This window comes from Amblyomma mixtum, chromosome 2 (genome assembly GCF_055824585.1).
Source record: "Amblyomma mixtum isolate Tamu chromosome 2, ASM5582458v1, whole genome shotgun sequence".
NCBI classification, from domain to species: Eukaryota; Metazoa; Arthropoda; class Arachnida; order Ixodida; family Ixodidae; genus Amblyomma; species Amblyomma mixtum.
The window spans coordinates 207,746,053-207,769,533 of NC_143013.1; the positions used below are offsets into that span (position 1 = coordinate 207,746,053).

General features: G+C 45.4%; 1 protein-coding gene across 1 annotated transcript; it reads left to right on the forward strand.

The window, feature by feature from the left end:
* The first annotated feature begins 1,430 nt into the window (after positions 1-1,430).
* LOC149362385 (fatty acid synthase-like) lies at positions 1,431-20,873 on the forward strand. Its single transcript, XM_089568286.1, has 6 exons — positions 1,431-1,536; positions 4,939-5,058; positions 9,371-9,726; positions 10,329-10,665; positions 13,839-14,075; positions 20,740-20,873. Exons 1-6 carry the CDS (start codon positions 1,431-1,433, stop codon positions 20,871-20,873), a joined length of 1,290 nt encoding a protein of 429 aa, XP_089424412.1.
* Positions 20,874-23,481: the final 2,608 nt, after the last annotated feature.

Here is a 23,481-nt window from a genome sequence, read left to right on the forward strand (position 1 = left end):
ATCTGGTTCTGCTGACCGAAAAATTCGTCACGCAGGCAATCAATACCGCCATGACGATCAGTTATCTTGCTTTCACGGGAATAGAAGAAAAGGGCTCATAAGATCTCAACTACAGCCTAAATGGCTCATAAGGGCACATAATTTCTAAAATACAACGGCGCCAACAGCTGAAATAGCGCAACGTCGGCCGCTATGGACATTGTGGTTCTACATGAATAGTTCAGACAGAAAGGCAGCTATTGCGGCTCTACCAAGGCGTCAATACACTGTTCGTAGCTTTTGTTGTCTGACGCGATTTGAGATTTGCCCAAGCGTTTACCTCTTCACATTCTACGCATTACTGATGGAGAGGGCGTAGCCTTGACCCTGTCAAGTGATTCCGACTCCCCTTCATTCATGCGCCGGCGGCGCGACGCAAGAAGGATCTGGAAGTTTCCGGAAGCCAGTCTCCGCGCCTGACCAATCGGGACGCGCGCCCGGCCCGAGATGGAGAATCGAATGGCACAGCTGATACTGTGTGCATCTGCGCACCTGTCTTGACGCGAAGAACTAACAGACGGGAAGCATGCCTATAAATGAAGGGCGTTGACCGCTGTCAGCCCGAGCCGCCGTTCAAGCTTCAGAGAAGCGTGCCCGCTCCACTCCCGGGACAGCGTGCCAGGCAGCGTGCGCCAGCCTGCGGGACGGCTTCATTGCGAACCTCTGGTCGTCGGACTGTCGGAGTGCACGGTGAACAAATTGTGTTTTGTTTTTTTGCCACTCTCTTGTGTTAGTGCGCTTTTGGTGCAATATTTCTTTTGTATTGTTACCTCTCTCGAGGGTTAGTTTGTGCGAGTTGCATATTACTGTGAGTCGCTTTGTATGTGCTTGCATGAGTGATTGTGAAATCCTCTGTATCGTCTCTTTGCTGCATGAACTTTCTTTTGTTTGTGAACCTTAGGCTCCGACCGATTCTCTGGCTTGCGACCAGCGAAAGCGATAAACGACCACCTCTCTTGTCACTTGGTAGCTGATCTCTGACCGAGCTTGCCTCGCTGAGCCGAGAGCATCTCTTCTGTGACAGAGACCGCTACCCCCACACGCTCTAAAGGTGTCTAGGAACACACGCTGAAGTGCACGAAGAAGTGACAAACATCGGCCACCGAGAGCTGTGTACAGTAATCACAGGAATAGTAGGTTAGGTAAACACTTTTTATTTTCATGTAGTTAAGTGGACCAACTCTGACTGCCTCCTGGGCCTGGAGTTCTCGGGTCGCGACAGCTGTGGACGCCGTGTCATGGCACTGGTGCCTCATAAAGGCATGGCAACTATGGTCGAGATTAACACCGATCTCCTATAGGAGGTACCCGACAGTTGGAGCCTCGAAGAAGCATCGACGGTGCCAGTGGCGTACGCGACTGCCTACTATGCGCTGTTTGTGCGTGGCAACATGAGACCAGGAGAGTCGCTACTTGTCCATTCTGGCAGCGGAGGCGTTGGACAGGCGGCGATCTCTGTGGCCCTCTCCATGGGATGCACTGTCTTCACTACTGTAGGTGAGCAACACAAACTACTGTTATGGTGACCCGCGACATTGTTCGTTACTTTCTCAAAAGCACAGTATTCACACCTACTGCGAATCTGCCATAGTGCCCCGGCATACAATGAAAACGAAAATGCTTCCAGCTGATTGGTATAGTCGCGTATAGGCAAGCTGCTTTGGTGTGATGTCCGGTATATCATCCTTTGAGTGAAAAAAATATTGCGTATACAAGTCATGCCTGCAAATATTTGTTGTTTTCGTACTTACCCGAAAACGTCTTCTTCGTTACTAAAATTCAGAGCGGCCAGATTGTAACGCGACTGATTGGCGACCTGTTGAACTATCTCATTTTGTTCTTTGCAGATGCTTTGATTCATATTTAACTGGCCCAAAAATGGTGTTCTTCACACGTTACGAGTTAATTTACGAAGCAAATCATGGCTTAAAAACCTCCTACTTCCCTAACTTTTTTCCGAATCGTTCACTTACAAAGAAACTGCACATTCTTGAAGGTCAACTCCGTGTGATCCGCAAAGATTTTTCTCAAACTCTATAACTGGGCTACCTTGCCTGTGGCTCACTGAATGAATTACTCGGCCTAAACTTAACTTCTGTACTTCCCCCCAAATGCAGCTGAGCATCTTGAAGTGAATTTTGCAGTTCCGGCTTATTCTGCCAACCTCTGCGTCTTGCAAATTGCTACTGTTGAATGAACTACAATGGGGAAAACGATATGTATTTATGTTTAACAGATGCTGGGAATGGGGCAGACAACAGCAGATTTTGTAATGTCTGCCTATGGTGGAGAATGCTAGAAAACGCATGCCGTAGGCAGGATCAAGAGGGTAACTAACATCGCCGCTTCCATCGGACGGTCTTTGCAAGTGACGATTTGCTTGGGAGCGGATACACTCGTCGTGTCTGTGATCTTGCCACTATCGCTTTTCACACCACTAAGTGTCTGTTCAGACCCATAACACACGAAATTCGGTCACGTTCCCCTAGAAACAAAGTATACATGTACATGCAACTAAGAAAGTCAGCAGCTGGATTAAACTAGCTGGTAACGTGAACTGGGGGCGGTCTATCTCTGCCGGAAATGTGCCTTCGCCTTCCATGCTGGAGGTTTGGCTCATATTTATGCGTTATTTTTGCGAAGACGCTACGTCTTATTGAACGTAAAGCTAAAACACACAGGCGTGTTCATCACGATAAAGGCGACATGGTTTACGTCATTCGCCCATTTTATGTCAGATACAGCTATCAGCACCCGTAACCTAGCGGCGGTAGAAAGTGCTGAACCGGTATGCGCTTGGACAACCCAGATTCGCATTTTTAATAAAGTAAATGCAGGTACTGAGCTTCGTGGTCTTAAAAAACAAAACTAAACTGAATTCATTTATGTGCACAGTGCGCTTCTATCATCTTTACTTTCTTATTTCCTCCCCTACGCAGAGTAGCATGTCAGCGAATGTAAAGAGCTGTCTCTCTCGTTCTCTCCGAAACTTAAACCGAAATGTTCTTAAGCCATTTTTGTGAATTTTGACGAAAGTTGGTTATATTTAATAAAAACATGTGTGAAATCCCTCGTCAATATTAGGAGTACACAGAACGAGTTTGGACGTTATTCATGGCACAGTGTCATAGGATCGCCTCACACAAAGAAACGAAACCAAAACTGAGAAACATGATGCCTCTTTTTTTTTTTACCAAAAAAGCTCTTTCCTACTTTACGAAAAGGAGGAAAAAATCTTGCGAATATTGTTTTAGGAAAAATGGTCTGGAACAAAGACAGTACAGATATCAAGCTGAATAAGAAAGCCAACGTTTTCACCGAGTGGCATGCCAGGTATCCGAGTTCATTCTCAAGTTCATTGGGGTCCTGACCTACATTCGTCTTGTATTACGCAGTCTTCAGAAGTTTGCTTTCCACTATGAATTCATACTGCTGTGGCACCACGAGGACAGGGACGGACTAAATTCATACCAACTCGCCCAATTCTCACCCTTTTGAACTTTTCCACTATGAATTTGACATGGCGCTTTCGGCAAACAGAATAGGTGGAGTCTCTGACGCTACTGCAGATTTTGCCAGATTTTGGGAGAGGAAAAATGGCTGTGGTATGAACCGCCCCGGTCAGTTCTTAAATTTTGTTTGCCGGGTGATTTGCACTTTTCGTTTAACATGCTTGTTTAATTACACGGGACAGCTGGGGTGTTGTCCCAGTTTTCGAATCAGGGAACATGAAAAGACCTTAGACGGTAGTCCGAGGTCACACTTGACTGAAAATATAAAGGGCCACAAGTTGACTCCGTTGTCCCGTGAGACTCGTGTTCTTTAGAAGCACAAAGACAAGACTGCCCGGAAAATTGTGGAAACTTTCAGAACAACGAAGGTCATTGAAAATATCGTGAGTAAACCATCGTTGCTTTGCGTGTCAGTTCTGCTCTGCGCCCTGGACTGTCCTTATCCGGTCGATATCATTTTCGTATATACTGTGTACATTTAATAATGTTTGCTCAGTTGTTTGCGAGCATTCGTCCAATGCTTTCTTCTTCTGCGTGTCCGTCTTGTGGCGCTGCAACACTATCATTCCTTACCAACTAGACCAAATTTCCAAGCTTTAGAAAACAGCTACTGCATATAAATCGCTTGTCCGGTGCAGTCAATTTGCTCGCTCGAAAATGACCTTGGGGAAATTCTCTACCTTTCTTCCATCCCGATCAAGATTTTCAAGCACGTTTAAGCACTAGTGGACAAGTGCATATAAAATTTTTGCAACAGGCGAAGAAAAAATGCAGTGGCCACTGTGCATTCGTCGCGTGTTAACTAGGTAATCTGTTTGGCTGCATTTCAGGCAGCTTCGAGCTCACACGAGTTCACGAAAAAAATCCGAAGTTTACGGGGTTTATGATGCTCTCTCCGCAAGAGTTGCAGATTCCCTTATTTATGTCTGCCAGAGTTATCATGCGGATTTCTTTTCAGCACTAAATGTAATCATGGTGCGTGGGCTCGGAAACCAGCTTGGTAGCTTTTTGGAAAGAATGTAATGCTATTGTGCAACCCACATGATCAGCACGCCATCATGTAGGTTATCCGGTCAATAAGTGAGCTTTCTCGCAAGGTTTAAGTTTCAGAGTAGGCGTCGGCTATCGCTTTTCTCAGACTGGGGGTCAATTGACTGAAAAGTAGACTGTTGCACAGCTAAGAGCCACAGAGAACTGCTGCATCGTTGACCCGCCTCCTGAATTTCAGAACGACTGGCCGAAACATTTTTCATGGTTTGCCATTCTGGCTGTTGTACAGCTTCGAGCCCCGAACGGAAAATTTCTCAGATATTCATTTTAAGTGCAAATACGTTGTGTGAAACGCTCGTGAGACATTTTTTTTGTCGTTTTTTGTAAACTTGCCCAGGATCTCAAGAAAAGAGAGAGTTCCTGATGCGCCGCTTCCCACAGCTGACGGAAAGGAATTTCGCAAACTCGCGTGGCCTCTCCTTTGAGCGACACGTGCTCAGAGAAACGAAAGGCAGAGGTAAGTGGGTTTTTTGCTGTGAAACTGCCGCCGTTCCTCATCATCACCACCTTGGTGTCATCTTATCGGCATTGGGAGCTCTCTCATCAGCTTTCTCTCGCTGCTGACACTTTAACTCAGCTTCTTGAGAACGAAACTGAGAATATTCGCGTAGTTGCTCCTTCTACTCGCGTTCACGGAGACTTTAGCGAAGTCCTTCTGATCGCTGCTTTGGGCGTCCCCCCTTCTGTGTCTCCGTAACAGCAGTTAGATGAATTTCGCTGCTTGCGCCTAATAAGACATCTCGATTTTGACTAAGAGGGCTTTTTGGTGAGCCGGCTGGTGCATAAAGTCAGGGTGATTGGTGGAACAGGTAACGCCATCCATTCGCACGATCTGAACGCGTCCGCGGCAGCGGCTGCTCAGCTCAGGGAAAACCTAATGCCAACGCATACTCTGCCGCATTAATCGTATTGATCGCCTGTAAATTTTAAGCGGTATTTATTGCCTGCTGGTATTAAAGTGATTATTTTCAATTTATTTATCTATTTAAATATTAAAGTTGTTATCTCAGTAACCCAGGCTAGCTTTTGCGTTTTTATGCGTAGGTATGGTATTTTACGCGGGTTAATGTCATGTGGCCTCATTATGAAGTATTTAAGGTAATCTCCCACATCTGACGCCAGTTTATTTTATCAAAGTACAGGAGATTGTGTTTTAAAGTTCACATTTTTTATGCTCAGTGGGTGCAGAACAACTGATTAATGTAGTTTGAGATAGGCAGTCATGATCTCCCTCTTCCTATATTAGTCGCTTGGCCAAGCAAACCTCGTTACCTGCGTGAGACAGTGTCCTAGAATTGTTTTCTTTTTCTCTTTATGTGCAAGCAAACCTACTGAAACAGTGCCACCAAAGTTTTGCCACTGAATGCGAGCTCGCACTTCGAAAATGCTTGGATATGGCAAACGCTGTGGCGTTCAAGTCGAGCTTCCTCTGCCCCACGTCATGAAAAGGCGCGCCTTTTCATTGCAGACAATAATAACCTGCTTGTTTTGTCACCACCAATCCCTGCAATTCCTTTGACTGGTTATCATTTTACCGGGTCACCCCTGTGGCATTCAAGCTATTCACAGAAGCCGGCTTAACAACGCTGATAAGGAGCCTCTGGAATGTGTTGAAGGTGAAAGATGGGCATTAGTCTGCAGCGTACGCGATCACCAATTGACAAGGTCGGACCAGTGGTTATGTTCTGTCTTGAGGCAATCATCCGTGGTACAAAGTCCGTCTTCTCTCTAACAGGCCTAACTCTTCTGTCAGCACGCAAGTTTTTATGTGTCTAGACTTCTAAAGGGTTCAGCGCTCCTTCAAAATGGGGCCATCGTTTTCGTACGCAATGTTTGATGCAGGTCAGAAAGCGCTATGTTGCTTACCATCATGCACCTTAGCGGATGCCATGGTTGAGGTTAATGGCACAAGGCTATAGCTACAGCTAATATTTCAGCTCAAAGGACGACAAGTTCGACATTAGTGAGATTAATATTGCGCAACAGTTATGAGTGGTGGTTCTGTGCCATTACAGCAGGTCCGAAGGTAAATAGAATATTTTTCAGGCTGGCTCTTATTCAGGCACAGCTGCGAGGTGATGAGCTTTGTTTGGATCAAGTGGTCGATGGCTTACGAATGACAATGACAGGTAAACATTGGCTGTAGAGGATTTTATCCTTTGCAGTTAACCTAATTTGCACATGATGACGAAGGCTGCGCAAGCAACTGCTAGAGGGCACAGGTAGAGGCAGAATGATATTTACTATATTTCAAAAATACCTCCGATTTCATTTACAATCCGTCAATGCTGCACTTGCTACAGTTCCACCAAGTGTTCCTTGGTGGCTTCTGAAAAACTGCAAGAATTCCGGAAATGCTATCGCTCCTAAGTGATTACTTGACAATACTTGAGTGAAAAAAAAACTTGGGAACGCTTTTCCACGCAACTTTCCTGGCAATTTGTTTTAGCCCTTCTTTTTCGAACGTCACCAGTGCCTTTCGGTTGTATCGAGTTTACTCCAAATAAATGGTAATTTCAAAGTAAAAGCACACTAAACGCCATGATTGCGAGTTCGTTCCTGAAGCCATCGACATTATGTTAGATACTCCAATTTACGCGTCCCAGAGTACTAGGCTAGAAAACTTACTACAATACAGTCAGCCTGAACTTTATCTAACGCAGTGCTTCGTCCCATAATTTCCTTCATTGACTGCACAATGTGTGGTATTTATATATTGCAAATGTCAGATGAATGAAGCGCTGAAAAAAAGCCGATTCTTTGCGGATTTCTCTCAGCTCCATAGCAGTTTTTTTGGTTGTTCTCTTCTAAGTAAGCCGTTCTTGAACACCTTTGTAGCTTTTAAACCAGGAAGCTACGATCAAGTTCCTCACTCAGACGTAACTGCCAAATTCTGTTGCCATATTCGACTGGGTAATTTTGAACACTTGCAAAGCATCCACCAAAGTATTTTAATTCATATCAAAATGTCAAAAGCAAATATTTTGCAAATTTTTTTAGTCGAATGGTTGCTGTGCAGTATCCTACTTCCATAGTCTCTGAAAGTGCACCCAGGGAAGCTTTTAACACTATGCGCACTAACATGTCAGCTTTAAGCCACGGTTGGTCTAGTTGTTTATAATGAAGGCATTTCCGAAATTCAAGCAAACGGCATGACTTTTTTTTACGCTGAATCTGGTTTAAGACCACGAATTTTCACAACTTGTCGAAATCTTTGTCGCTGTCTGGGTTACACAAATATTGAACTGTTAAGACTGAAGTTTCTAAGTAAGAGGCTGTCATTCTGCTTTCAACAATTAGCTCAACCTGATAATATATTGTCACGGTTTGACGCACAGGCCGGCATTGAGAACAGGTGAAATCAGGGGCACAGAAAAACAGGCAGGTCCACAGTAGCCACGTCGTCGTCGGCGCGCGGCGATCGCTCCTCGTATTTTATGCGAAGCATACTACTTTAGCTACCACTTCAGCCCTTCACCGTGGTTATGCGCCTCCAAATCACGTGATACATGACGTCACACCACGTGACACGATGACGTCACGACAGTAGAGATACGGGGGCCCACCTCGCGCCGTCGCTGTGGTTGTGCGCCTCCAAATCACGTGATACATGACGTCACACCACGTGACATGATGACGTCACGACAGTGGAGAAACGGGGGCCCACCTCGCGCCGTCGCTGTGGTTGTGCGCCTCCAAATCACGTGAGACATGACGTCACACCACGTGACACGATGACGTCACGACAGTGGAGAAACGGGGGCCCACCTCGCGCCCCCCAAATTACGCGACACGATGATGCTTCGCATTCTCCAGGCTTAACCAAGTTAAGCCTCAGCCATTTTTTTCTTCCACTCGCCCCAATATCTTAAAAGTGTAAGCATAACGGGTGTGGCTGAAAAATACGCATAGTAAGGAGTTCTGTGACTTCATGTATTCGAAAAAGTGTAGTGCTTGCACAGCGTTTGGCAAAAACTGAACAACTTTTATAAACCGCCTCGAAAGTCTCAAACACGCGGTTTTCGCCCAGTAGAGGTCCTCAACTTTTTACTTGTCTGTGGACCTAATCCTGTGGACCTAATCTGTGGACCTAATCTTAAAAACACTTTACACATTTCAGAGCTTCTGCGGGTGCTAATAATGTCAACGCGATAGCATTCAAGGCCCCACTCACCAGAAAATCCAGTGTTGGCGTTGTCGGCGTTGTTAGTGGAAAATCACGTGCACATGGCTCTGGCAGGTGGTGCCCAGAGAGCAACTTAGTAGGCAGGGGGTCCACCTAGGTCACGTGACCTTGCGTCGTCATCGCAACCTGTCCAACAGAGATTGAGCAAACTGCCCACCTTGGCAGGTGGCAGTTAAACTAATGATTGGTCGCTCAGAAAAACTAACCTGGGTCGCACAAGGCCGGCCGCTAGGAGCACCTGCCATCGCAGGACAGTGGAGCATCCCTTGGTCACTGCACCACTGCGTCAGAGGGTTTGAAGACTCTCAGGGATCTGTGACTTAAAGTAGGCAGTGACCTACTGCTATATGGAAATTAACCCATTACGCTATCGCATCATACCCTTAAAGCGGAGCTTAAGTGTCCCTACCAATTTTTTTAAGCATTGTGATCCGCTATTTTCCAGTGGTTCAGCGTCCGTGTTTCCACACTTTTTTTCTACACTCTTTGTACAGCATTCATCCCTCCTCATCCACCCATTTCACACAAATATTTAATTTATGCACCTACGACTTGATTTTTCGTGTTTCCGTCTGCACTCCAGGCGTGGATCTCGTGCTCAATTCTTTGGCTCAAGAGAAGCTACAAGCTAGTGTGCGTTGTCTGGCGACACACGGTCGCTTCCTGGAGATCGGAAAGGTTTATCTCTTCAAAGACTCGTCCCTGGGTATGTCCGTGTTCCTCAAGAGCGTCACCTACCACGCAATCCTGCTGGAAACCTTGTACGACGACACCCCGTCTGCCTTACAAGAGAGGCTACGTGTAGTGCAGCTTATTCAAGAAGGCATCGCTTCTGGTGCCGTCCGACCGCTGGCCACCAGCCGGTTTACGCTGGACGAAGTAGAAAGGGCCTTCCGGTTTCTTGCCTCTGGAAAGCACATTGGAAAAGTTGTACTCGAGGTGAGCACCCGTTGTTGATTCTCCGTCAGTTTAGCCAGACGTTATGACTGCAGTACAGGATGTTCATAATTATTCTTGACAGATTTCTTAAAACTAGACACTGAGTGGTTGTAAAATGTGCCTCCGCAAATGCGTTCTCTGGCCGCGGGGGCACGAAGTGAGATGCGAACTGTCGCCTCTATTCACCTAATCGACTAAAATCGAATGATTACATTTTTGGGCGCGACAATAAGCCGGCATCTTTATATTTGAAACTATGAGGCAGTTCTCTTTAGATATGTTTTATTTTGTAGAATTTTCCCAGCGCAAGTATATTTCGAGATATTCGCGCCAAAATTTTCAGATTGATCAGCGTAATTGAGCATGCCAGGCGGTTAGAGTACTCAGGTTAGAGCGGTTAGAGAAAGCCACCGGAGAACTGAGGGGAAAATACTTCAGGTCCCCCATATGCGCTAGCTTGGTGTCGAATGCTACCTTGTCGGCACGGCGTGGTAGGAAGACCTGTACGGGCTTCATTCAGGTCAGTTTTTCAAAATAGAGCAAGGTAGCAAAATAGCCGCTTCGTTGTAACGGGAAAGTTGTAAATCCGCATATGCACGCAGATCAGACGACCGGAGGAAAGCCCGCGGCCGGTGATGCCCGCCAATCCCATAACCGTAGAAGCGATGCCACGTACCTACTTCTACCAACACAAATCGTACGTCGTCATCGGAGGCCTCGGCGGCTTTGGCCTCGAACTAGCTGACTGGATGGTGAACCGTGGATGCCGCAAACTGGTACTTACTAGCCGGTCTGGAGTGCGGACAGGGTACCAGAAGTTCTGCCTGCATCGGTGGCGGCAGGCTGGAGCCTCCGTCATTGTAAGCAAGGCAGATGCTTCAGCGCCTGAAGGTGCTGAGGAAATCATCGCCGAAGCAGCGGAAATGGGCTGTGTCGGAGGTATCTTCAACCTGGGCGTCTTAAGTTTAATTCTGTTCATGCTTCACGATCCGCTTTTTGGTCCACCGTAATATTTCTACCCTCAAATATGGCTCTGAGTGTTGGTTAGAAACAGGTCGTCAATTATTCACTACGGGAAATCTTTGGTGGTCTAACTTACCACTCTATAAGACATCTACTGCTCAATAACAAAAAAATATAGGCTGCTCTCTCTTCTTTCATTCAAAATTTGCTGCGCCAATGGCCGTCTTTCTTTTTCATGGACCTTATTTATTATCTGCACTTCCTCTTTATCTTGTGCTTATAAAAATGTTCCAGAAACATAGCACTCTGCTTAACGGTTGTCGCAAAGCCCTTCCATGCGCGGTTGAGTATAATACTCGCCCAAAAAAATTCTGTTCCTCCGATCAAATACAAGACTGCCGCGGATCTAAGAAAGAGTTTTCCATAATGGAGCATCACTAATTTTGAGAGCGTCCTCGTGCAGGTGTGCTTGCACTGGGCTCAAGAGCGGGCTTCTCAAACCCTTAAGATGGGGCTGTGTGCAAGCACATGACCCAGACTACACATAAAGACACTACTCCTGTTCATAGCCTTCGCATTAAGTTCATGCACTGCCTTGGAGATCGCTGCTCTAAGAACACGAAGCGAGGGAAAACGGTAAGCGAGCGAACACAACGCAGAGCTTTCAAATGAAATGTAGAATTTATTTTTGTGCATTTATTTGTTTTTGTGCATTTTAAGACAAATAAATCGCTCACAACGCACAAAGAGCAAACTTCAACTTCGTGCTCTGGAGAACAATGATATCTTACACAGGAGAAGAACGTGGTAATGACGGAAGCTTTTTATATTTGTAATTTGACTTGCCGTCATGCTGTTCCTGTTCAGTGATTTTTTTAGCCCCGGCTACATGCTAGATTAGATCTTTAGAATGGCAGCTCATTGTCGCCAATTTAGGTCGAGATCGCCTGGCATGCACAGTATCATGCTGTACTGATTGTCGCAGCATATCATTGTCCTGTATACTGTTTACCGCATGACAATGTAAAAAATGGAGTACACCTCTGTGGTATCTAGCAATTTGCGGGAGTGCGCTCTATGAAGTTGTTGCTTTTTCTCTTTGAGCCGTTCACGGGTTTCAAAATCTTTTGTAGTTTCACTGATGTTAAAAATGCATTACAGAACTTCTTCAAAAACGGAAGTTTATTGGACGTGAGCAAAGAACTTATTTTCTTCTCCACCTTTCCCTTTGAACAGTCAGACCATTGGAATATGTCCACAAAATAAGGCGAACAGGGAAGTGTGCCCAGCGTTGTGTTTGTATAATTTCCCGCAGTTTAAAAAAAAAATGAACCTTGGTGACATCGATAAAGTCCTTTCGGTGTCTGAGAAGAGAAGCTGCACATGCTGCGCTAAGCCGTCACAGTCAAAAAAGAAGCTGATTACTCGCACTATATTTGCATGTTAAGCCTACAGTTCGGCTATTGTACATGCACTCCTGTGTTTCTATTGTCATGCTGCCCCGTTCAAGCTTACGAGAAAATGTCGAGGTATGGCCGGACTTTGTCTTCGTTTCCAGGTGCTTCGTGATGGGCTTCTCGAGAACCAAACTGCCGAGGCTTTTGAGAGCGTGTTCAAAGTCAAGATTAATGCCACCCAGAACTTGGATACTATCTCCCGACGAGTGTCTCCGAATCTCGATCATTTCGTCGTTTTCTCATCGCTATCGTCTGGCTGCGGCAATATTGGGCAGACAAACTATGGCTATGCGAACTCCGCCATGGAGCGCATTTGTGAGCGCCGGGCCGCAGGTGGACTGCCTGGTGAGTCTCTGCCTTTGTACCGCAGGTGCCCCACTCCTGTGGAGAGCTTAATCAATACATTGTCCTCCTAATAAAGTGGCATCTTACAACGCTGCTAGGTTTGACGGGAACGCTAGAAGTCTATAGATGCACACATGCATGTAAGCCACGTGGACATGAGCCCTTCACCTGGAAGCCATCAGTTGCTGGCTAATTTTTATTTTTATTTTCTGCTACGCATTGCTTGAGAGCTGCTTTAAAGTATGACGTAAACATTATGTTTCGTGTGGCCCCATGACAAAACCCAGGTTAAAGTTAATATATGATGAGAGCTTCACAACACTGTAATTATTTTGTTTTCTTAATTTTGCTCATTTAAGTGTCAGATCAAGAACGATACACTGGAGAAGAATGCACCTCAGCCCTTTTTTTTAGTGTGGAATAATTTCAACCTACTCTTTTGCAACACTCAATGTAACATCATCCTGAAGCTATGGCTACGCCGACAGCAAAACCAGCTCCGGAACTGACGCAGAAACTCATGCTGAAAGCAGAGATCTCAACAGCAGGATTTTCCTCCAGTATGGTACTCATCAGAATAAAAAGAAACTTGTATATTCCGACTCTCCAAATTGAATTGGAACCTACGACGGCGCATATCGAGGAACTTCGTTTCCTGCCACCTTTGAAGACTTGGCCATCGACGATTTTTTTCTTTATCGGACTAAGCCTTCGTAACAACGACTCATAGTGGCGTTGTAACTGATGTATAAAACTTCTAGCCTCTAAATCAGCCTGTGTGTAAAAGATGCCACCATTTCGAGTTCATGCTGAGTTGCTGCGTGAGAGCTCCTGTCCAGCTGACAAATCATCGTCATAGTCGTAAGTTAAACAGCGTAGTTAAAAGCGCGAAGAAACTGGTATTCAACAGGAATGCGCTGTAGACTTGAAACTTGCCGTCATGACTATTTTCTTTCATTCACATCGACGTGCATAACGAGATTGGTGCCGGACAGCGGCACCAGCTTGTCCTCTTCGCATAGGAGAAAACTCCCATTAGAGCTGAGGACATTGAACACAATAAAACAAAGCTGCAAAGAACACGCATAACACAACATCGGTAACACAATGCGCACACCACAGATGTCAACAGTTAACAATGAGCGATGAGACTCAGAGCAAATTGAAAATAAATAGTAATGAATACAAAATAATTACTAGTAAGCAAGCTGCAAGCACATGAGTGCATACAGTAAGGTAATCAACACAAAGACATGAAGGTAATGCGCTAACCGTACTTCTCAGCCAACTACTGAACTCATGAAATAGTTATTTAAGCACTATGCTATGTTTTTTTTTACTTTCTAGCTCTGGCTATCGAGTGGGGACCAATCGGCGATGTCGGCGTGTTCCGAGAGATGGCAGGCGACTATGCGGAGGTCAGTGGGGTAGTATCACAACGGATCACTGCTTGCTTGGCGGTGCTGGACAGATATATGTGCCACGGTGGAACTGTAGTTTCGAGTTGCGTAAAGGCTGACCTTTCCTACAAAGTGGACGTCAACAAGAAGTGTGACCTCATCCAATGTATTGCCCACGTCTTCGGTGAGTTGTGACAATCTGTTTCGATTGGGCTGTACTAGCAGTGTTAGGAAAATTCCCCTTTAACAGCACCTAATTATTCTTCAAGTAACGCAGTTATATATTTCAAATTCACTGTTATTCACATAAGGTTTTCATTACCAAAAAATATCGTAACTTTGAGCAGCAGCACGCACCTAATGAACTTTTTGTTGGGTAAACTTCGTCAACGCCACCGTTGTTTGCCCTGACAAAACGCTCCTGCACCGATGAGCTGCTAGATGAGAATGGGTTGCAGTGAGCCTGTGAGTACCGGTTTAGACGCCCTCTAAACCTGCCAGCCTGTGATGCAGGATTTCACGTAAATAGACGCATTGCGAGGAATAAATTACTTGCTGATCATCTGGGCAGGGCGAGAGGTCAGGAATTATTTAGTAAAAGAAGTGGACGTGTCACTGTTCGCCCAAATTTCGATTGTTTCTTTCGTTCACAAGTATGACATTACAAATTACCCAAACATGAGGTGTCCTTCGTATCTCCACCTTATGCCAAGTCGACATGCAAACTACTCTTGAGAAAAGGGCGAAGAATTGTCCATGAGTGACAGTGTAGCAGGGTTTATGCCATCCTAGTCGAAAAATGCGACAAAGCCGGTCGCAAAATAAAACAAAGTATTTTGTAGTTCTCTCGTTACAAAAGATTATTCTGCGGTATTGAGGAGTTGTCGGTTGACGCGACAGACTGACTCTGTTATTAGGACAGGAAGCTACACAGTACTAGAGAAAATCTTGTTAATACTTCACGAATTTTTGTTGTCAGGTTCCAAAATACTACAGAAAAATTTCTTGACCGCAAAAAAATTATTTTGTGCTTTTGGATAGCCTATAATATTGCTATATTCGTAATGACTGCACTTCAGAGCTCAAAAATGCTCTCCGAAACTTCTGCATGAAGGCCTATATACAGTGATACTCTCGCTGCAGTATAACTCCTAATTTAATGCCTGATTACGCATGCAGGAAGAGGAAATAATGAACAAACGAGCATAGAAATGTCAGGCGGATGCCCTAAAGCTTTGTGTGAACTGCAACTTCAGAATGGGCATGTTTGGTGTTCAATTGAGAAAACTGCCTGGTGCGAATTCCATTTTACCGGAGAATAGAACACCTTAATAATAACTGCTGTCGAGCGCGCTTGTCACGCATTAAAACAAGTTGGTGAGTGAAGGCTATATTGCATGACTGAAGCAAAGTTGAGGGATATTACAAAGCAGCCACCAAGGTGAGACGGCCTGTGCAGAAGCAGTCTCCGCGCATTGAAGACATGTCCTCCAAGGCGAATCCAAAGGACGTGGCCGAGACTCGGTGGTGGAGCAGCCCCAGTCTTCCATTTAAAAATAGCATTGGAAAAGACATTAGACGAAGAAACTTTGAGCACTACTCGGCGTGACGTAAAGCCCGTTATTGAGTGCGTCCTGCCAAATTAACCAACACAGACCTGAGAGCGCAAGATTCCAGCCCGTTTCATATCGTGCTGTGTTATTAGGGCGCATTCGTATTTTTGCTGTAAGTTCCAGGCAAAAGTACGGTGTCTTCTCTCCCGATGTGTGAAGTCTCGCTGCGCTCACGGTTCGAAAATTTCAAGAATTATTTCCAAGAAAAGGCGAAAAAGATGATGAAGTAAGCGAGGCGCCTGCCATACGCGTATGTGCTATTATTTCAAGGTCAACATATGCAGCCCTATTTTTTTTTTAGAGAACCGTACGAAGCAAACTGCCAGTCTCATTCATTCTAACAAAAATGATGCCGCTACCAGGATGCTGATCCATGCCCCAATACAAAGGACACTGCCTTGGAGTAGCAAAGAGAGTGGCTGTGCAGCAGCTGCGCTACCTAGTGGAGGCGAGGAGGTTGACCAGAGTAAATGCCCGGCGGGAAACACAGCAGCTGAGAAGTAAGCGGATGCCAGCCACATTTTACCTCATGAAGGACATATTAGTATGGAAGGGGAAGGTGTTACGAACCCATATTACGCACCTTGTTACAAGAGCTGTTTTCTGGACAAATAAATAAATGAAATGAAATGGAGTAGCCACGTCAAAACGGAATCTGACCGTACCGCAAGCGCAGATGACTGGAAAATCGCTGAGGCTTAAAGAAGTTAATGGGCAACTAGAAACAGTTCAAGACCAAAAAGACCGCTGATACGGAGTATCAGAGTAATTGAATATGACATGAAGACCCACTCTGTACTATCACAGCTGACATGGTAGTATTATCAAAAAGAACAGTTGGGCATGACGCAAAGCGCAAGTCAGATGGGAAACGAATTGGTAAAGCAGTCTAAAATGGAGATTATGTATCTAAAGTACTGCTTTTTCCCCGGAAGTACTACTCAATGCAAAAAGGTAGACTCGAAAAAGTCAAGCATTATGTTGCCATTTTCACCTACGCAGTTAAAAGAGCTCGGCATTTAGAGGTGGCAGCCAGCATATCGACAGCATATCCAGCTTCATACTTCCGAAAATTGTTGCAAGACGAGGATTACCAGGAGTCATTTATTCTTACAATGTCAGCACTTATAAGGAGGGAAAATAGATATTACCAAGGTACTAAGCATAATATTCAAGATACTGAAGATACTCACACCAGCGAGAAGATTCAGGATTATTCAAGTGTGCCACAGATTCACTTGAAAACTAGAACGGAAAGTACTCCGTGGGAGGGGGGGTGTTATACAATTGTGTCATGCAAGCCTCGCAACATCGGTACGAAAAACCATAGCGCAACGAACAGTAACTGAGAAGGAGCTGAAAACTACTGTGACCGAAGCGGAAGTAGCCCTGAAGAACCGGCCCATCCCCTACATTTACAACGAACCCAGGGAACCAGTTCCTTTAACTCCGGCGAATATAGCGGGAAGAAGACAACTCTTTGACAATGGCCTTTAGCATATGCGGCTCCAAAGCGTTCAATACGCATGAGAAAATTGATGTAAAATTCCTTGCCGAGTCTAGGGGAGTCGTCGATGCAAATACGGCGAAATTAAGGTGCGCTTACTTCGCGCAGCAATGAAATGGTGCGTCGTTCCACAAAGCACACCTACCCGCTTGAACAAAGTTTCAATAAATGCCGAGTGGGGTCGCCAGTGACCACTTTTGGCGGACGGGAATATGTTAATTCTAACTGAAGAAGAAGGTTACGATAAATACATCCAGTTGCCTGCCACGTACGATAATTTTTTTTGTCAATAAAGCCAAACTTAGGAAGCGAGCTCTCAGTCTCACTCTTTGCAACAAGTCTTGAACGACCAACTACGATAGGTATGCGGCCATGGCTAGCAATGGCACTTGTGCATACAGCCATACGTTTGTGTTTGTTATGTTGCGCGGCGTATTAATAACCAAACCTAGGCCCGCGATTACAAAAGAGATGTCCTCATAACACCAAAGCCACCTTCCGTATATTCAGAGTGTTTCTGCACCAACGGCTCAAACGCGGTGGTAAAGACAATCACGGGGCCGTACCCTTCAAAGGATCCGTACTTCCTCTTACAGCTCCAACTGAGGAAAAGCAATTGTTTTGCTACTGTTTCATATCCCAGATAGAATGCTCTTCTTGTAGTATTTTGCAGCTTCACCTCTAGGTCGGTAAAACTATTAGAATTTATAGCGGCTTGTATGCTTGCACCACTGCACCACCGCGAATGTTGGCTTAGTTATCGATCACCACAAGCATGGGCGAGTTAAGGGAGTTCGGGAGAGGGGGGGGGGGGGGGGAGGCGGGTGCAGATTACTGCACTGAGTTCCAGTACCGTCGCGAGCATCATATTTTCCGTTGCCCAGAAGTGTCTTCCAAACAAGGAGTAATGTTTTCGCTGCGGTAAAGCGTTTGAAAAAAGAAATGGTGGTAGGTACCAGCTGCAACTCGCAAGGCGATGTATTACCCGAAACAAAAAATTACCACACCGAGCACACTCGTAATCAATGAGAGCAGAATAGCCTACTCAACGAGCTTCTACTTCACTGGCTCGTGGCGCAAGGACCTTGAAGGTTACAGGCGACATTTTCATGGTGAATGAAAAACGAAGCGATGAATGTTTGACTGGACACTTATTAGATCCTTAACGCTGACTTCGACCTTTAACAAACAGCACCAATTTGCGCATTTAGGCTTCAAGGTCCTTTATATATCAAGCAACATTATGTCTGTCCAGCAAAAAATAATCTAAATCACTGCATACAACTATCAATCGGAAATCTCCATAGTCTACAGTACAAAAGCCCTAAACGCTACCCTCCGCATGGCAAGCTTTTCTTGACGGAATTCAACTATCGCTACTCCAGTCTACTTTAACTTTTAAGCCCAGTATTAGACAATCCATGCACTGGCGTAAATAACTAACAATTTTCATCTCAAAGCACAATTTATATAATCAGCATGATTCGTGTTTTTTCTGTGTTCATTTTCTTATACATTTCCAAATCAACTGCGTGAAAGGCGTGAAAGATCCATCAAGCTTGAACCCGAACACGAGTCTTCGTTAACTGGGGATGGACTCCCTCATGACTGTCGAGGTGAAGCAAACCATCGAGCGCGAGACTGACATCGCTCTGTCCATTCAAGAGACCAAACGGCTCAGCCTGAATGAATTAAAGAATATCGCCGAAGGCAGAGAACCCAGCGAATCGGCTTCTCGGGACACTGCGGCATGTCGGCACAACGGTGAGTGGCACAACCTGTCGTTTAAGGTCCATAGGCGGGATAGATTAGGGCACATTGTTATTCCTTTGCTATTAACAATATAGGAAGCGAAAGGGCAAGGAGATCACATCCGAGTTATCTTTACCTGCCGCATTAGCCTGTTTAAACTGAAAGCAATTTATTTCCACACTTAATTTATTGTGGTGAATTTTTATGCCGACGAATAACGCATAACACTGCTCCAAGTGCAAGATAATTACGGCCTGTTATTCCGGCGTGCATATTTTTCAGAGAGCACTTCCACTTGACTAAGAGGTTCCACATTAGCTTTCACGTCCGTAGAAAAAGAGTCGTGCGTTTCTTTGACTACCGCTATGTTCGCTCAGATGAGGAACTATAGAGGCTCTTTACGGATGGCATGCATTAAGAAATACAGAAACGTTGGTCGCAAAGTTTTTACTCTGGAATAACAGCGCGAAAGTGAGCCACATGAGGCAAAGGGCACAGACTACAGTGTCGCCTGCTGGATCTCAGCCATGCCGGCTCCAATCTGCGTCTTCGTGTTTCATTTATTTTCAGCACACACGCACGCAGCGCTGATTGCTGTACAATAGAATAGGTTTTTCCCGCGTCGATATCACTGCTCACAGACGGAAAAGGAGCGGCTGCCTGCCAGCGCAATACATGTGCCTGACCCTATAAATTATTAACTGGAACAGACCTCATGAAATCAGAATGCATCAAATAATAAATAAAGCACCTCGTCAACTGTGTGGTCCACCCGCTTCATAAAATGGACCGCCAAATTATCACTTTAATGTCGGCCGCCGCGGTTGCTCAGTGGTTATAGTGCTCGGCTGCTGACCCGAAAGACGCGGGTTCGATCCCGGCCGCGGCGGCTAGAATTTCTTTGGAGGAGAAATTCTAGAGGCCCGTGTACTGTGCGATGTCAGTGCACGTTAAAGAACCCCAGGTGGTCGAAATTTCCGGAGCCCTCCACTACGGCGTCTCTCATAGCCTTAGTCGCTTTGGGACGTTAAACCCCATAAACCAAACTTTAATGTCGCTTCACACGTGGCATTCTCGGAATCAGTTTCAGCGTGGCCTGTGCTGTCGCATATCTCATTAGGAACAAGCCAGGTATTGGCGACGCTAAAGGTTGTTCATTTAGCTACGAACTTAACGGTTGGGCGTCTTGTAATGTTCGCGTGTTTTGGGCTTTACAACACGAAGAATCGAACTGTTCACTGTGCGAAACGCGGTTCGATCAGTTGTGCTGCGTTGCAGGTTATAATAAGCGTAGTAATTCATAGTCGCAAGTTGAATGATTGGACACTTACGACGACGAGAAGAAAAATGTTTTTGTGCGCTCTTACGAAAATGCGCGCTTGTTCTAAAGGCACAGAAAATTTTTTTAAAAAATATGGGAGAACCACTGGCTGTGAAGCAACCCGTAGTGCATTAGCCGCCGCGGGCAGGCCTCTGATTTTTCTGGCCTTCCTAACGTATGCGGACTGAATTTGTTAATTGCTCAGATTTCTGGAAACAGTGCGCCCCTCCACGAGGGTATCCGGTACTTTAAAATAAAAAAAAGAGCCTACAATGTCAGTTCACGCTCAAGTTTTTTGTTGACACTCTGCTTCAAACAGATTGCATTTTTCATTCTGTTTTCATTTCAGATTTAGCGTTTTGCAGGAGGAAAACTCCAAACCTATTATTATTCAGAATTCATAAATTGTCACCGACATGAGGAGCCTCCACGATGCTTGTAGGCAGCTCAGTTTGTGCCGCCCTAGCACGAAAAAGTATGCAGGAAAGACAAGCTCACGCGGAGTATTATTTCCCTTCTTTTTTGCACAGATACAACGGTGCCGTCTGCCGTGCGCCGGCTAAGGCCGCTTGAAAATCTAGTTCCGGAGTGCACCTTGATTGAAATGAACCGGGCACATGGACCCCTCCCGTGTTCTTTGTGCACCCGATCCAAGGTCATACAAGGTCATCCAAGGAGCTGGCTCGACACCTTCCCCTGCGCGCCGCGGGAGCGCAGTGCACACGCGACACATCCGCGCACTCCGTCGAGAAGATCGCCACCACGTACTTGCGGGTGCGTCGATACTGATTTCGCCGAGGCTCGTTTTAATTAGCCGCTCTTACGTCAATGCTTATTTCGAGATGCCGTTGCGTATTTCGATGCAAAGCTATTTTTTTCACAGCCTGGTATACCCAGGCTGGAAGAAGAAATCATTAGATTCATTGGTTTTCCAACGCCAAATACGAGCACCTAATTTTTGCAGGTATGTGCGAAATTTGGTGCAAACTCTCACATTGGCTAGAAACATTAACATCTAAATTCCTGGATTTGCCAGAGAAACACCCGAGAATTCGTGCCATCATTTTCACTCTTGAACGTGCCCATGGCGGTACGAAGTCAGGAAAAAAAGTTTATAGATACCAGTGGCACAATCAACCTGTCAGAAAATGATCGGCTTCACTATTTGTGCAAGCAAGATAAACTGGGCTAGTCGGAGCAAATGCATCTTCGAAAAACGTAGCGCGAAAAACGAGACACAGGAAAGGTGAAGACAGGACACGAGCGCTTTCTCACGACTGAATCTTTATTGGAAAGGTTATCAGAATATATACTGTAGATATGGAAGAGGGGAAGGAGGACGGAAAAACAAAACAACAACACAAAAAAAAGAAGACGAGGAGATAAAAGGCCGGCGATGAAAGCAAGTATATAGCAACATAAAACACGCGCAGTGTTACTTAACCGATTCAAGGTACAGGTGCCGTCAAAAGTAAATGGAAGGCAGTATTAACGAAAAATTTTAATCACTGCCCGCTCAATTCATGCATCCTTGAATACATATGTGCAGACTAATTGTGATTGTGATTTGATTTGAAAAAAAAAAATTGTGCGAATCGCACTGTGCACCAACAAACATGGACCGTTATGCTTTAGATTTAAAGAAATTAATTTTTTTTTGGTAAAGTCACCTTCCATTTACTTTTGACGGCGACAGTACACAATCTCTCGTTTTGTGAAATCGATGGATGCGTCACTAACACTATTTGTAGGCTGCTAAATTTTGTTTATTGAAGTAAATGGTTACAAGATACAGCGCAATCTCAGAAAAAGTGTGATTGCGCTACGTACCCATTTCTTCGCATAACGACGCACAGAGCTATGGATCTCGTCACACGCGTGCTTGCAGGGATAAATATAGGTCATATAAGGCTCACACACGCAGTCAGAGAGTCTCTTTTCTTCAGGTTTCCCCTGTGGATATGGGCTTTGTAGTGGTGTGCAATCGCATATAGCACTTGACAAGAAATCTAAACCGAGCCTGCTTTCTTAGTTCGACGGAATAGTCACTCTTAAACCAGCGAAACTCTCCGACTATTCTGATGTGAAGCTCCGCATGGATTGCTGCGAAACGAATAACGTGCAGAACATTTCCACTCGCTATCTCTGGCGTCATACCAGCTTTTTTATGTTAAAGCATGCAAAGTTCAACATCCCGAAGTAAGACATGGGCGCTTTAAGTGAAGCCGTATACAGGAGGTCTCCGGATTAATTTATGAAAGCTGTGCTTCGTTAGGGTAAGCTATCAGGCGCATGGCATCAGGCCGCTTTTCTATGTCGTACCCACCGAAATGCGGCCGCCGTGGCCGCGATTCGATTCCGCGGCCTGAGGACCAGTAGACCAACACCAAAACTAAGCAACCTTGGTGAATCGATTTGCCGTTCTGATTGACACAATACGTTCCGAGTGTGAAGCCGCGATGGTGCTACACTTAGGCGGTCTTGTCTTCGCACCTCCTTTTGGATATTTCTAAGACTTGTATCGTCCTGAAATTTACTACAGCAATTTTTAATTGGGTGATGTCTTTCTTTCCTTTTTATAAAATACTAAATGTGCAACCCAGGGGTCCCTACCACCTGGTGAGGTACTCCTTCGGCGCCGCAGTTGCCTTCGAGATGGCAGTGCAGCTTCAGGCATCCGGAAAGATTGTGGGCGCCTCATCTTCTTGGACGCTGCTCCCCTCTACGTGACGACCGTTATGACTTCTGGTCGCGGAGTCCAGAAGGAATGCGACGGCGACGAAGACACCACACTACTGTGCGCGTATACCATGCAGTTTATCGACATAAATTTTTCCAAGGTTCGTAGGGAGCATAGATAGCGTGCTACTATAAAATTCCTTAATAACTGATTCCGTAACAAACACTATGGTGCGCTTGGACTTGATTTTGGCAACGCGTTCTCATCGTACATCCCTCTGACTCCAGCTGTAACCTTGTGTGGCCGTGCTAGCAGCTTTACGCGCTCTGTAGCTAGACAAGAAATGCAGGCGTAAAAAATATGCCTAAAAACTTGTTCCCACTGCAGACATTAATCCGAAGGTTTCTCGGCAACTGCCAGTTACCCTGAAAGGTAAATAAGAATATCCTTGAGAGGTGGAAGCACCGAATTTTCGGTCTGTGCATTCTTAATTTGAAACATTGCATATCGCTTCGGAAGCCCTGATACACGCTCCATGGTTTATATATGGGCGGTAATGGATGTATTATAACATTATTTATAATCACAAATTTCGGTTCCCGAGCTCTGAGGCTGTGCTTGTCCGTCAGAACCATGGAAGAGCAACAAGCTGGTTAAATGGGTCTCAAACGTTTTGGCGTACAGACTGCTGCGTCACCTGCTCTTGTACACATGCTG